This window comes from Rhinoraja longicauda, chromosome 12 (assembly GCF_053455715.1).
Source record: "Rhinoraja longicauda isolate Sanriku21f chromosome 12, sRhiLon1.1, whole genome shotgun sequence".
Classification (NCBI taxonomy): Eukaryota; Metazoa; Chordata; class Chondrichthyes; order Rajiformes; family Arhynchobatidae; genus Rhinoraja; species Rhinoraja longicauda.
The window spans coordinates 43,780,685-43,796,841 of record NC_135964.1 but is presented as its reverse complement, the minus strand read 5'-3'; the positions used below and the strand labels follow the sequence as shown (position 1 = coordinate 43,796,841).

At 45.4% G+C, this 16,157-nt stretch overlaps 1 protein-coding gene across 5 annotated transcripts in view; it reads right to left on the bottom strand.

Moving 5' to 3' along the window:
* prdm15 (PR domain containing 15) overlaps positions 1–16,157 on the bottom strand; it is a 61,779-nt gene that overhangs the window by 4,460 nt on the left and 41,162 nt on the right. For 4 of the 5 annotated variants that reach the window (XM_078409641.1, XM_078409640.1, XM_078409642.1 and 1 more), the window contains exons 16-23: positions 14,593–14,724; positions 12,770–12,904; positions 11,450–11,619; positions 10,871–10,950; positions 8,462–8,581; positions 6,262–6,393; positions 2,998–3,081; positions 1,914–2,089 (exon numbers count right to left, since the gene is read on the bottom strand). In XM_078409641.1, coding sequence (XP_078265767.1) covers positions 1,914–2,089; positions 2,998–3,081; positions 6,262–6,393; positions 8,462–8,581; positions 10,871–10,950; positions 11,450–11,619; positions 12,770–12,904; positions 14,593–14,724 — 1,029 coding nt within the window. The remainder of the gene's footprint in view (positions 1–1,913; positions 2,090–2,997; positions 3,082–6,261; positions 6,394–8,461; positions 8,582–10,870; positions 10,951–11,449; positions 11,620–12,769; positions 12,905–14,592; positions 14,725–16,157) is intronic. The other variant, XM_078409644.1, reaches the window with a different exon arrangement.

Genomic DNA, 16,157 nt, shown 5'->3' with positions numbered 1-16,157 from the left:
GAAACAGGCAGCAAACATTTCTACTGACAGTAATTTAAATCTTGGAGCACAGGAGAAAATTCGTCATCCTGCATCAATATTTGCAAAGCAATTGTAGATAATTACAGTACAAATATAGGAATTGATAATATTCGTGGGAAGTTCTGTTGATGAAGTCGTCTGTCAGATCCCCTGTTAACCCTCTCTGCTCACTGTGAGGTGGTGCAGCGCTGGAGTTGATGCCCTACAGCGCTTTCAGCGCCAGAGACCCGGGTTCGATTCCAACTACGGGTGCTGTCTGTACGGAGTTTGTACGTTCTCCCCGTGACTGCGTGGGTTGTCTCCGAGATCTTTGGTTTCCTCCCACACTCCAAAGATGTACAGGTTTGTAGGTCAATTGGCTTGCTACAAATGTAAATTGCCCCTAGTGTGTGTAGGATAGTGTAAGTGTGCTGGGATCGCTGGTTGGCGAGGACTCGGTGGGGCTGAAGGGCCTGTTTCCACACTGTATCTCAAAACTAAACTAAACTAAAATGAAGCAGCCCAGTGTCTCTGAATCCACTCCTTTCAAACATTCCCCTTAAAATTATAGTTTGTGCTGTTCTGAAGTGAAATAAACTTCCTCCCCTCCTCTCACCACTGTAGCAGATGAATTGCCAACAGTAATGGTCTTTCACAGCTACTTCTATCCGATCAAACTGCATTTTAATCAGCAAATAGGTTTGACTTTCTGCACAGAGTTATTCTGAGACTGTCATGATGCGACACATTCAAGTAGAAAATGCTTCAGCTGGGTTGCCATCTTTTGCCAGTCTGTAAAACATGGTACATGGATAGGAAAGCTTTGGAGGGATATGGGCCAAGCACAGGCAAGTTAGATTAGTTTAGATGGGGCACCATGGCTGGCATGGATGAGTTGGGCCGAAGGGCCTGATTCCGTGCTGTATGAATCTACGACTCTAAAACCTTTGTCTTTCCTCCTCTCCCCACGGATGGGACATCGTTCAGAAGCCATTGTTTCACCAAAAGATCCTGGCAGCCAGAGTCTCCTGAGTTCGTAAGGTTCTGCATTAGTAAGGGTGTCAAAGGGTTACGTGGAGAAGGCAGAAGAATGGGGCTGAGAGGGAAAAACAGACCAGCCATGATCAAATGGTGGAGCAGACTCGATGGGCCAAATTGCCTAATTCTGCTCCCATGCCTCATTGAAACTTACCGAATAGTGAAAGGCCTGGATAGAGTGGATGTAGAGAGGATGTTTCCACCAGTGGGGGAGTCTACGACCAGAGATCACAGCCTCAGAATAAAAGGACGTCCTTGGGCGGCAAGGTAGCGCAGCGGTAGAGTTGCTGCTTTACAGCGAATGCAGCGCCGGAGACTCAGGTTCGATCCTGACTACGGGTGCTGCACTGTAAGGAGTTTGTACGTTCTCCCCGTGACCTGCGTGGGTTTACTCCGAGATCTTCGGTTTCCTCCCACACTCCAAAGACGTACAGGTATGTAGGTTAATTGGCTGGGTAAATGTAAAAATTGTCCCTAGTGGGTGTAGGATAGTGTTAATGTACGGGGATCACTGGGCGGCACGGACTTGGAGGGCCGAAAAGGCCTGTTTCCGGCTGTATGTATATGATATGATATGATATGATTTAGGAAGATGAGGAGGAATTTCCTTAGTCAGAGGTTGGTGAACCTGTGGAATTCATTGCCACCGAAGACGGTAGAGGCCAAGTCAATGGATATTTTAAAGGCAGAGGTAGATAGATTCTTGATTGGTACAGGTGTCAGGGATTATGGGGAGAAGGCAGGAGAATGGGGTTGAGAGGAGAAGATAGATCAGCCACGATTGAATGGCGGAGTAGACATGATGGGCCAAATGGTCTAATTCTACTCCTATCACGTATGAACTTATGCCTTATTAAAACCTGAAAACCTCTCACCTCAGGATGCTTGCGTTTCATGTGCCTGTTCATCGAAGCCCGTGTTGAAACCTTTGTGCCGCACAGGTGGCAGTTCTGGGCTTCCACCTTCTTGTGAGTCAGCTGGATGTGCTTGAAGAGCATGTACTCGGTAACAAATTTCTTCTCACAAACACTGCAGGTCCACTGCTTTCCAACTGAGACCAGGAGAGTTGGGCAAGAGAAGCAGAGACAAAAAATAGAAAGGATTGAAAAGTTAGATTGGTGGCTACCAGAAAAGAACGGCATCAGAAAACTAAATGGAAAGAGATCGTAACAGACATTAAAATCCGGTATGTTGGGATCATTATATGGCGCTATTTGTTAAAATCAAGGCTGTATATGCAAGGTACACTAGATAAATTATAGACTTATCTGACTCAAATTAATTCTGCTTGCAGCTTACTCCAATGTAGTACTATGATAGGCACCTGACATGGTATCTGTAAATGAGTTAAACTCCAGCCTGTAAATCAATCATTTATCCATTTTCCTTCATTTACTTTGAATCATAGTCATTAGGAGACCATTCAGACCAACATGCACATACCATCTCTTTGAAAGAGCTCTCAAACAAAAGGGTGGTGCAGCAGTAAAGTTGCTGATTTACAGCGCCAGAGACTCGGGTTCAATCCCGGCTACATGCGCTGCCTGTACCGAGTTTGTACGTTCTCCCAGTGACCGCGTGGGTTTTCCCTGGGTGCTCCAGTTTCCTCCCACACTCCAAAGGCGTACAGGTTTATAGGTTAATTCGGTAAAAAAATAATTGCAAATTGTCCCTAGTGTGTAGGATAGTGTTAATGCACTAGGGGATCGCTGGTTGGCGCGGACAAGGTGCGCCAACTAAACAAAGTAAACTGAACTCTGTATCGTTAAACTAAATTGGAACCAATGCTCAGCTTTTCTCCAAAACTCCTCAACGTTTTTTTCCCTCTTATTTGTTCTTAGCACAGAAAAGTTTCCACTGAAAGATGATTTCCCCTCTGAAAGGTAATGTCGATTTCATTAGTGTCGGCTGTAAACCTGGTCCTTGCTAGAACGAGATTAATTTAGTTTGGCATCACACCTGTGTGTAGAAGTTTATGGTTCTCCATGCTGTTCCTCTCACTGAAAGTCTTCCCACACAGTTCACACATAAAATCCTTCACTCCTGCAGAGGGAAAAAAAGCACACAATATGTATAAGTGTGCAATGCACAGTTGTTGTCTGCACCCTTTACACCAAGTCACAACAGTCCAACTGGCACAGATGGAAAACTGAGTCCTCTCTAAATACAAATAAGTTCATTACAATTATTACGGCCAGCTTCTCGTCTTTCTTACAAAGCCCCAAAGCTGCCGTTGACGAAGGATAGTGGAACGATATCTTCTTGACGCAAATAACCAACAGCAAAGAGATCTCCACGACGTTTCAGTTAGTTAGTCGTTTATTTGAAGTTGCAATAAAATATATTGGCATATCTCTTGTCATTAACTTGTTATTGATTAGTTTGGTAAAAATCTAATATCCTACCGTCGATCCTTCGTGACTTATACGAACTACCAGACCTTATATCCAGTAGGCACTTCTTGTATTTTCTTTGGTCACCAAAATCTTATTATTTTAGTAGGTTCTTATAGTTAAAATCCTTCCTGCCGATCTTCTATCGACAGGTTCTTCGCGTGAACTGAAGCATTACGTCGAAGATCTCTGGCTCTGCCCAGACCATATACGTAAGCATAGAAGTGTCCAAAATAATACAGCAAGATACAAAATAATATAATATACTAAAATAACTAATAAACACAAAATGGCTCCTACAACAATGATGTTTACTTTTTTGGCTATCTCTCACACAGATTATTTTCATCCTTATTTTTGATTACCTCCATGGTCTCACCACCTCATGGTCTCATCTACCTCTAACACCTTCCAGCCCTGGGAGCCTCAGATTTTTGTGTTCTTATAATTCAAGGCACTTGAGAGTCCTTGATAATTCTTTGCTCTATCACTGATGCCTACATCTTAGGGTCTGGCATTTCTTTTCAAAATCTTTGTGCCTTACTCTTCAAGATGTTCACTAGGAACTTGATCTCGTCAATCAATTAGATCTCATTGACCAATCCTTTGGCTATGCGAATTGGTGTCAGTACTTGCTTGATAACTCTCCTGTGAAGGGACTTAGAATGATGTTGACTACATTATAGAAACAGAAGTTCAAGACCTCCAAAGACTAGATGGCATAGCTTTAGGATGAGAGGGGCAAAGTTTAAAGGAGATGCGTGTGGCAAGTTTACAGAGTGGTGAGTGGCGGGAAAGAACTGCCAGGGATGGTGGCGGAGGCAGATACAACAGTGACATTCAAGAAGCCTTTAGTTTAACCTGGCATCATGTCAGCATGGACATTGTGGGCTGAAAGGCCTGTTCCTGTGCTGCACTGTTCTAATATTTGTCATAAGTTGTCAACTTGTTCCCTGCAGTGCGGCCATCTTTAATGTAATCCTTAACATGCACATGACCAGCCATACCGACTGGAGCGACTAGGCTTGTATACATGACTGGAGCGACTAGGCTTGTATACACTGGAGCGACTAGGCTTGTATACACTGGAATTTAGAAGGATGAGAGGAGATCTTATCGAAAACTATATGATTATTAAGGGGTTGGACACGTTAGAGGCAGGAAACATGTTCCCAATGTTGGGGGAGTCCAGAACAAGGGGCCACAGTTTAAGAATAAGGGGTAGGCCATTTAGAACTGAGATGAGGAAAAACATTTTCAGTCAGAGAGTTGTGAATCTGTGGAATTCTCTGCCTCAGAAGGCAGTGGAGGCCAATTCTCTGAATGCTTTCAAGAGAGAGCTAGATAGAGTTCTTAAGGATAGCGGAGTCAGGGGGTATGGGGAGAAGGCAGGAACGGGGTACTGATTGAGAATGATCAGCCATGATCACATTGAATTGCAGTGCTGGCTCGAAGGGCCAAATGGCCTCCTCCTGCACCTATTGTCTATTAAAGAACAAGCCCCATCACAAAATACTTACTCCCTTGCAAACAAGGTGTGAGGGACAAGCAGAAGCTAACCGAACATTTACTGCCGTCTTCTAATTTCAAAATATTTTTAACATATTTCTATCATTAAATAAACTGCTTCTATTTACAAAGTGACTTCATTTTCTCAGATGAACACCAAATGCTGGAGTAACACAGCGGGTAAGGCAGCATCACCGGTGAAAATGGATAGGTGACGTTTCAGGTCAAGACCCTTCTTCAGATTGATTGTAAGGGGGAGGAACTTGAATACCCTGTCTGGTGTCATCTGTTGCCGGCCCTGATTTGTCCTGATCTTTTCTTGCTTCCTGTTCTGCAGCATCATGCAGTTCATTTTTATCACTTCACTTTCTCAGGATGATTGTCCCCAAAAAAAACATTTAAATTTTGAGACAAAATTTTGACAAGAATATAAAAAGGTAGCTGTGCTATAAATGATTGGCGAGAAAGTATTGAGAAAGTGAAGGTAGACCCAAAATGCTGGAGTAACTCAGCGGGTCACGCAGCCTCTCCGGAGAGAAGGAATGGGTGACGTTTCGGGTCGAGATTCTTCTTCAGACTGAGAGTCAGGTGAGAGGGAGACACTAGAGATATGGAAGGGTGAGGTGCGAAAACGAACCTCTTCGCCCGGAACCTTTTCATACCTCCTGTTTTCTTCTCCCCTGACTCTCAGTCTGAAGAAGGGCCTCGACTCGAAATGTCACCTATTCCTTCTCTCCAGAGATGCTGCCCTGTCACTGCCCCGAGTCACTCCCAGCATTTTAGACAATAGACAATAGGTGCAGGAGTAGGCCATTCGGCCCTTCGAGCCAGCACCGCCATTCAATGTGATCATGGCTGATCATTCTCAATCAGTACCCCGTTCCTGCTCTCTCCCCATAATCCCCTGACTCCGCTATCCTTAAGAGCTCTATCCAGCTCTCTCTTGAATGTATTCAGAGAATTGGCCTCCACTGCCTTCTGAGGCAGAGAATTCCACAGATTCACAACTCTCTGACTGAAAAAGTTTTTCCTCATCTCTGTTCTAAATGGCTTACCCCTTATTTGTAAACTGTGGCCCCTGGTTCTGGACTCCCCCAACATTGGGAACATGTTTCCTGCCTCTAATGTGTCCAACCCCTTAATAGTCTTGTACGTGTATACAAGCCTAGTCGCTCCAGTCTTTCAACATATGACAGTCCTGCCATTCCGGGAATTTTGTGTCTAGCTTTGGCGTAAACTGGCACCTGCAGACCCATCCTAGACAATGGGAAAGTGAACGGTCTGCTGCGGCTACTGAGAACAGGCATCTATCAGTAGTTACCCGTGTGCCTCTTGTAATGCTTGAGCATGTTGACCTTCTGGGCAAACTTCCGATGACACTCCTTGCACTCGTACTCTTTGATCCCCTTGTGCAGCTTCATGTGATGCCGCAGGGCATGTTTGGTTTTCATCCCTGGGCGTGGGAAAGCAAAGCGGACAACATTATTACAAAAAGAATTCCCACCCGACGCATGAATAGCGGAACATCTAATCAAGAGAGAAAAAAAATGATCAGCATCACTGCTCCTTTATCAAGAGTCCTGGAGGGCTGTCAACAAATTTATTCCAGTCACTTGGGATTTAGGAATAGAGTAAAGCAATCTTGAGAGGGGATGGCCAGGGGAGGGAAGAGAATGGTTGAAGGGTTTATGCGTGGGTTGGGTTGGAAAAAATGTTTCATGTCCATAATGGCCTCTCATTTTCTTGCCTCTCTTCTCAATCAAAATTCACTTAAAAAGTCGATCCATTTTTTAAACGTTTTCCAACAGTGAGTACAACAAGCTAAAAGGAGAAGATGACAATTACGGACAGAGAGGAAGAGGAGATATTGTGAACTACAGAGAGCACAACACAAACAAGACATAGAATGGCATTAGACAGCTGGAAAGAACGTGCCAGTCAGTTGGAGAAAGAAAAGAAAATATATTTCAATAAAAAGATAGTGCACCAGCAAATGATTGCTGCAGAGTTGCAGGGGAGCGAGAGAGTAGGGTAGAGAGATTTTCATGAGAGAAAGGAGGATGTGTGAGAGGGCGGTTGAGAGGGAGAAAGGGAGAAGGTCATCAATATTGGGGGGAGGAGAGGAATACAGCATTTGTCGAGGGTCTTCCCCAAAGAGACAGGTAACTGTGTCTAGAATTCTCTTCCACAAAGAGTTGTGTAAAGTTAGATCAATGGAGGTTATTTAAAAAGGTCTATGGATTTTTGAATGATCTGTCCGAGGCCTCAACGTCTAGTCTGTGCAAGCTGCTCTACATGATTTAGATTTAGATTTTTTAGATTTAGAGATACAGCGCAGAAACAGGCCCTTCGGCCCACCGGGTCCCCGCCGCCCAGCGATCGCCGCACACTAACACTATCCTACACCCACTAGGGACAATTTTTACATTTGCCCAGCCAATTAACTTACAAACCTGTACGTCTTTGGAGTGTGGGAGGAAACCGAAGATCTCGGAGAAAACCCACGCAGGTCACGGGGAGAACGTACAAACTCCGTACAGTACAGCACCCTTAGTCAGGATCGAACCTGAGTCTCCGGCGCTGCATTCACTGTAAGGCAGCAACTCTACCGCTGCGCCACCGTGCCGCAGAGCATTGGGGCAGATCATTGAATGGCAGGACAGGCTTGCTGGGCCAAGTCACCTACTGAACGTTATTCCCTTTTAATGTATCTACACACTGTAAATGGCTCGATTGTAATCATGTTCGTCTTTCCGCCGACTGGATTGCTCGCAACAAAAGCTTTTCACTGTACCTCGGTGCACGTGACAATGAACGAAAGAGACCTGAAACTGAACTCTTGCTCCTGTTTACTACTTGTTCTTATAACAGGGGCGAGGACAGGAGGAAGGAGGGGTGTAGAGTGAAAGCGAAAGAGAAGGATGATTGTTGTGACAAAAGCTAGGCAGCGTTGGGGTGGGAGGGGGTGATCAATGAGGTGAAAAGTGAGGGAGTGAAAGAGAAGCAGGAGAAGAATGGTCCACTGAGATGTGGTGATGTCAGTGCTCCTTTCCTTTCCCACAACCACCAACAGTTTACCCCTTGCTGCCAGGGGTTCTCAGCTTGTCTGCCATGGTGATTGTGGACTAGATGGACTTTGGGGACTCGAGAGGAATAAATCAGGTAGATGCACAGAGTCTCTTGCCCAGAGTAGATGAATCGAGGACCAGAGGACATAGGTTTATGGTGAAGGGGAAAAGATTTAATAGGAATCTTAGGGGTAATCTTTTCACACAAAAGGTGGTGGGTGTATGGAACGAGCTGCCAGAGGAGGTAGTTGAGGCTGGGGATATCCCAACGTTTAAGAAACAATTAGGAACATGGATAGGACAGGTTTGAAGGAATATGGACCAAACGCAGGCAGGTGGGACTAGTGTAGACATGTTGGCCGGTGTGGGCAAGTTGGGCCGAAGGGCCTGCTTCCACACTGTATGACTCCATGGCCCTATGACTACATCCCAGATCCACCTGACCGTGCTCACCTTTGCCACATTCAGCACACAGGTAGTCCCGGACATTGTCATGCACCCTCATGTGTTCCTTCAGCATGTCCCTCCGGGCAAAGGACTTCCCACACTGCTCACAAGTGTGGCTCTTCACTCCTACACAGTCAGATACAAAATAGAAACACCACCTGCACTTCAGAGAGAAATCCAACAGCATCAAAAGCTGTGCAGGAAGGAACTGCAGAACCAAAGATAGACACAAAATGCTGGAGTAACTCAGCAGGTCAGGCAGGTTCTCAGTCCGAAGGGTCTCGACCCAAAACGTCACCTATTCCTTTTCTCCAGAGATGCTGCGTGACCCACTGAGTTACTCCAGCATTTTGTGTCTGTCTTCAGCATCAAAAGCTTCCCTGCATTGGCTGTTAACAAGCAGTGATTTGGAATCAATTGATCCGCACACTTTCATAGACTTTATTCACAACACCTGAGGCCACAGAATGGTGCAGCAGTAGAGTTGCTGCCTTACAGTGCCAGAGACCCGGGTTCAACCCAGGGAGAACGTACAAACTCCGTGCAGACAGCACTTGTAGTCAGGATCGAACCCAGGTCTCTGGCGCTATGAGGCAGCAACTCTACCTGTAGAGTAAGAAAATAACTGCAGATGCTGGTACAAATCGAAGGTATTTATTCACAAAATGCTGGAGTAACTCAGCAGGTCGGGCAGCATCTCAGGAGAGAAGGAATGGGTGACGTTTCTGGTCGAGACCCTTCTTCAGATTGATGTCAGAGGGGCGGGACAAAGGAAGGATATAGGTGGAGACAGGAAGATAGAGGGAGAACTGGGAAGGGGGAGAGGAAGAGAGGGACAGTGGAACTATCTAAAGTTGGAGAAGTCAATGTTCATACCGCTGGGCTGCAAGCTGCGCAAGCGAAATATGAGGTGCTGTTCCTCCAATTTCCGGTGGGCCTCACTATGGCACTGGAGGAGGCCCATGTCAGAAAGGTCAGACTGGGAGTGGGAGGGGGAGTTGAAGTGCTCAGCCACCGGGAGATCAGGTTGGTTAAGGCGGACTGAGCGAAGGTGTTGAGCGAAACGATCGTCGAGCCTGCGTTTGGTTTCGCCAATGTAAAGAGGCAATTTCGCGTTTATTAGTTATTTTTGCATATTATTATATTCTTTGTATACTACTGTATTATTTTTGTAAACCAGGGAATTGTCCTGAGATATATGTTGGCGTTTACGTATATGGACTGGGAGGTGCCATGGGCGGGGTCAGATTATGAGTATAATTTGCCCAGCACTGACGTAATGCTTCAGTGTGACAACGAGGAGTCTACTGAACACAGGGTTTAGTAGCCATACGATGGAAGCCTGCTAAGATAATAGGGTTTCAGCAAGTATAACAGGATACGAAGGAACAAGGGCAAGATAATAAGATCTTACCGGATTAACAAACAGATTGATACAGTGGATATGCCAATCTTTGCATTATTGCTTCAATAGACGACTAACTAACTGCAACGTCGTGAAGATCTTTTGTGTTGTTATCTGCGTGGAATAAAAATCGCTCCCTTTCCTTCGTCAAACGGTAAGCTTTGGGGCTTTATAGACAAGGCTAAAGTCGCCGCTACACTACCGCGGCGCCACTGTGCTGTCCTATATTCGCCGGCACAATACTCCAGAGTTATACAGTGAGAGATTTGTACCCGCAAGCAGTGTATCCTTGGGATATACTTCAACAGACGTATACCCAACAAAGCTGTACCCCAGGGTTATACAGTAACAGACCTCTCTGTCCATGAGTTCTGCATCTCAGTGTTAAACAGTGAGAACTGTACCCACCAATATTTTACCTGTTACACAGTCGCAGACTCTACCTCACTAATGTTGTTCGTCCTTCGGGTTCGAAGATGACCATGACTTCACTTTCAGTTGGAGGATTGGTGACTGTGGGTCCTGAAGTGACTGGTGAGGCCGATCCGGGCCCGGAAGGCACGCCCACACGTAGGACACTGCTGCAGTGTGGATGGCTGCTGCAGTGGAATTGGAGGTAGTAGCCTGGGCCTCACTAATACTATACCCATGGCCTACAGCAAGATATGTACTTAACAGTATGGACCTAACCACCGGAAGAGGTCAAGTGTCCCATTGAGCACCTTTCAGCAAGTTCAAATTATGGTTCTCGGCAATTAGGACGAACTTTTCAACTGATGCTAATTTGGAATCCAGCAAATATTTTATACTAGCTGATGGACACAAAATGCTGGAGTTAATCAGCGGGTCAGGCAGCATCTCTGGAGAAAAGTTCTTCAGAACTTTCTTAAGCATCCTCCAGAACTTTGAGACAGAAGAACTCAGGATTACGAAAAAATAAATCAAAAGTCAAATGTAAATCCAAACAAAGGTTTGGATAAGTTGGAGTAATATAATGGAGCCATGTTTACCTGTGTGAATTATTTTGTGACGCTCCAAGTTCCCTGTACTGTTAAAGATCCTTCCACAAATATCGCAGGGGTGGATATATCTGATATGGAAATACAATTGGACAGGTTCAGAGACAAATGAGATTAGATTAGCACGATATTTGCAAAAACCATCGGACAATCAAGATGGCACAGCGGTAGAGTTGCTGCTTTACAGCGCCAGAGACCTGGGTTCGATCCTGACCACGGGTGCTGTCTGTATGGAGTTTGTACGTTCTCCCCGTGAATGTGTGAGTTTTCTCTGGTCTCCTCCCACATTCCAAAGATTTGTTGGTTTGTCGGTTGGTGAGGACTCGGTGGGCCGAGGGGCCTATTTTCATGCTGTATCTCTAAACTAAACTAATGGTGTGTGTGTGTGTGTGTGTGCAGGGCTGTCTTTGTGCGTGTGTGTGTGCCTGTGGGTGTGTCTATGTGTGTGTGTGTGTGCCTGTGTCTGCACGTGCTTCTGCACCTGTGAGTTTTAAACAGTGGAATTGCCTCTGTTACAACCAGCTACAACTAGGGGGGGGTAAGGAGGCAAAATAGTTTACCATCACCTACTTTTGGACGTTGGGGTCCGAGTCGGGCAGCTCCTCCCGGTGAATGACCATGTGGGCGTGATAGGTGGCCTTCAGCGCAAAGCGACGATTGCAGATTGAGCAGCCGTAGCCCTTCTCCTTGTGAATCTCCATCAGATGCTTCAAGTAATGACTCCCCTTGGCAAACGTGGCCTGCAGAAGGAACAAAACACTTCTCTTTGAATATCTCAACATCGGACAGGCCCGGCTTTCTGAATCTTTACGAAGCCAAAACAAACAAGTTTAAACAAATAAGTCATATTTCAGAAAGGGCAGGAGAGTTAACAGGTCTGCGCTTCATAGGGTGCAACCTGAGATATACAAAGGCTGATGCAACATCAGGAATATTAAAAGGGCAGGAAGAAAACTGCTGAACATTTGTAAAAATAGTAAGTGCTGAGATATCATTAAGAAAAAGGAAAATACACAGCAAACACTCAGTTTGTACCAGAAGAGGTCATTTGAAGCAGGTATTATAATAACATTTAAAGACATTTGGACGGATATATGGACATGGAAGGTTTAGAGGAATATGGGCCAAACATGGGCAGGTGGGACTAGTGCAGATGAGGCATCTTGGCTGGCATGGGCAAGTTGGGCTGAAGGGCCCGTTTCTGTGCTGTACGACTCTATAACATCAGCCAGTCCAGCACGCTGCCACATGATGTTCATTGGCTTGCTGCTAGCTGTACAGAGGCCTACAATTAAATGAACCCAATCTCATCTGCCTGCACATGATCCAACTCCCTCCATTCCCTGCATATCCGTGTGTTTATTAAAAAGCTTCTTAAATGCTTCTATCGTATCTGCCTCCAGTGGTACCACCACTGCCAGTGTGTTCGAAACAGCCATAACCTTCTGTGCAAAAAAAAATAATTTGCTCCTCTCACCTTAAAGCTGTGCCCTCTAGTCTAACTTTAACAAAACATTTTCTTAGCTTAAAAGCAAAAACACGTGGGAAAGGTGGAAGGCACACTTGTTTCATCATACTGTGGAGTATCAAGGCAGTAGTCAAGTCAAGTTTATTTGTCACATACACATACACGATGTGCAGTGAAATGAAAGTGGCAATGCCTGCGGATTGTGCAAAAAAAAGAATTACAGTTACAGCATATAAATTAAAGTTAATACAGAGAAGACAGAATGTAGTCCCTGGAGTTATAAAAGTTAACAGTCCTGATGGCCTGTGGGAAGAAACTCCTTCTCATCCTTTCCGTTTTCACAGCGTTACAGTAGGTTACAGGGAGCGTTTTAAAAGCCGGTCACCCAGAGTTCACAATGACAGTAATAAAGCGAGGCTTACTTGGCATTTCTTGCAGCTGTATCTATGAGGAATAGGTTCACCTGGTCCGTCCGAGACATCTTCTGTGTCCTCTGCTGTGATTCCAAGTTTGCTGATGAACTGTTCTCGCTGCTGTTCATTCATCAGTGGAATATCCTAGGGACGCAAGAGAAAGAAGGGCATTAAGTGGAGCAATTCAACACAACTGGGTCAACATATGATGAGTGTGTGACGGCACTGGGCCTGTACTCACTGGGGTTTAGACGGTCAACGTGGGACTTCATTGAAACTTACCGAATAGTGAAAGGCCTGGATGGAGAGGATGTTTCTACAGGTGGGAGAGGCTAGGAACAGAAGCCTTAGCCTAAGAGTAAAAGGGCGTATCTTTAGAAAGGAGACGAGGATGAATTTCTTCAGCCAGAGGGTGGTGAATCTGTGGAATTCATTGCAACAGAAGGCTGTGGAGGCCAAGTCAACGGATATTTTTAAGGCAGAGATTGATAAATTCTTGATCAGTACTGGTGTCAGGGGTTATGGGGAGAAGGCAGGAGAGTGGTTTTGAGAGGGAAAGATAGATCAGCCGTGATTGATTGACAGAGTAGACTTGATGGGCCGAATGGCATAATTATTCTCCGATAACTTATGAACAATCCAAATTAAAGTGTCATTCCTGAATACCGTACGACCACTGTAACAATCCATTCACATTGCTTCCACTTTTGCTCAAAACACTGCTTCAGTTTTTTAACTGTTGTTCCTGGCAGTGAGATACTGTACCTAGGATCAAAGTTAGGTAGACACAAAATGCTGCAGTAACTCAGCGGGTCAGGCAGCATCTCAGGAGAGAAGGAATGGGTGACGTTTCGGGTCGAGACCCTTCTTCAGACTTTACAACAGTCTGAAGAAGGGGCTCGACCTGAAACGTCACCCATTCCTTCTCTCCTGAGATGCTGCCTGGCCCGCTGTGTTACTCCAGCATTTTTGAGTCTACCTTCAAGTTGAACCAGCATCTGCAGTTATTTTCCTAAGAATCCTAAGAAGTTTATACCTTCACCACCAGGCGCCAGCTAGAATAAGCCAGGTAGTCCAGTGCCAACTAACGACACCCACACAAATACAGCACATTAGTTCTGAAGCAAATGCATTGTATGGCAATCGTTACCAGGAAAGGTGGATATCCTGGTCTGTGGGCAAGCTGCATTCATGAGCTGGATGTTGGGGAAGTGTGTGTTTTCAGCTAGTCTGGCAGGAAAAACAGCACACTAATTGCATGTTTGCGGTCAGTCCATTTATGATTTTCATTTTTTCTCCCTAAGTGGAACTCAAAAATTCCAAAAGTTTCAGATTTAGATACGGACATGCCACCAACTGATCCAAAAGTACTCTTCCACTTAGAAAATGCACCACAAATTAAGAGTCATAGAGCATGGAAACAGGCCCTTCGGCCCAACTTGCAAACACCGACCAACATGTCCCATCTACACTAGTCCCACCTACCTGCGTTTGGCCCATATCCCTCTAAACCTATCCTATCCATGTACCGCCCTAAATGTTTCTTAAAACGTTGCAAGAGTACCTGCCTCAACGACCTCCTCCGGCAGCTCGTTCCGTGCATCCATCACCCTTTGTGTGAAAAAAGGGTACTGATTGAGAATGATCAGCCATGATCACATTGAATGGTGGTGCTGGCTCGAAGGGCCGAATGGCCTACTCCTGCACCTATTGTCTATTGTTACCCCTCATGTCCCCGTTAAATCTTTACCCCCTCACCTTAAACCTATGTCCTCTGGTTCTCGATTCCCCAAACTCTGTGCCAAGACAAATTATGTTTCTGAAAAAAGTACCTTAAAATGAATGTGAGTGTGATCCCTCAGGACATCGATGCGATAAAACTTGCGTCCACAGATCTCGCACGTGTACTTCTTATCTCCGTGTGTCAACAAGTGTTTGTTCATGTTGCTTCGACAGGAGAAAACCTGGCGACAAAATGCAAATCAGGAAACGGGAACACGACAAATACTCTCTTCCATCGTTGACGGAGTTTTTCCAAAGAGATAACAAAATTGTGGGCAGTGAAGTTAAGATAATCCACACGGCAGACCTTTGAACCATCTTTAATCGGACTTTATCTTGCACCAAATGTTGTCATCTCTATCCTTTACCTGTGCACTGTGGACGGCTTGATTGTAATCACGTATAGTCTTTTCTTTGGATAGCACGCAAACTAAAGATCTTCACTGTACCTCGCCTCGGTACACATGGCAATAATAAACGAAACTGCGGCACGGTGGCGCAGCGGTAGAGTTGCTGCCTTGCAGCGCCAGAGACCCGGGTTTGATCCTGACCACGGGTGCAGTCTGTACGGAGTTTGTACATTCTCCCCGTGACCTGCGTGGGTTTTCTCCAGTTACCTCCCACACCCCAGTAAAATTGTAAATTGTCCCTAGTGTGTGTAGGATAGTGTTAGTGTGCGGGAATCACTGCTCGGCACGGTGTCGGTGGGGCCGAAAAGTCCTGGCTTCGCGCTGTATCTCCAAAATAAATGTCAGTAACGCCTTTGACAAGATCTCACATGGGAGTTATCCACAAGTTTGGAACCTTTGCAATCCAAGGCAAGTTGTCAAATTAGCTCAATAATAGGATGGTGGATGGTGCAAGGTTGTTTTGTAATTGGAAGCCTGTGATCAGCAGTGCCTCACCAGAATCATTGCTGGGTCCCTTACTGTTTGTTTTATACATTAACAGAATGGATATGAACATAGGAGGTATAATTATTAAGTAAAAAAAGGACATGAAAATTGGCAACGCTGTTGATGGTGGAGAATAGTCACCAGGATCATGGATCAGCTGACCAGGTGGGCAGAACATTGACAATTAGAATTGAATCCTGATAAGTGCAAGGTTAGGGAGGACGAGTAAAGGATAGGGCATTCACAGTAAATGGTAAGAAACATGGGAATACTGAGGATACAGAGACTTTGATGCACAAATCCAAGGGTTCCTGAAGGTGGCAGCACAGGTAGGTTAAGAGGCGGGGAAGTAAGGATGTGAGAGAGAGACAAAATTCTGGAAATTCAGCGGGTCGGGCAGCATCTCTGGAGAAAAGGAATAGGTGAAGTTTCAGGTCGAGAGCCTTCTTCAGACTGAGAGTCAGGGGAGAGAAACGACATGCTGGAGTAACTCAGGGCTGCAGTTCCTTACACATTAAGGCTGGAGTTCTGTCCACAGTTCTTGTGACTACACTGTGGGAGGGATGTGATTGCACTGGGGAGGGTACAGTGGAGATTAACTCAGGCACCGACCATTCTTGTGTGAAAAAACTTGACTAGCAAGGCTCCTTTGATTCTTCTCCCCTCATGTTAAATCTGTAACCTCTAGTATCTGACATTTCCACCCTACGAAAGTCTCT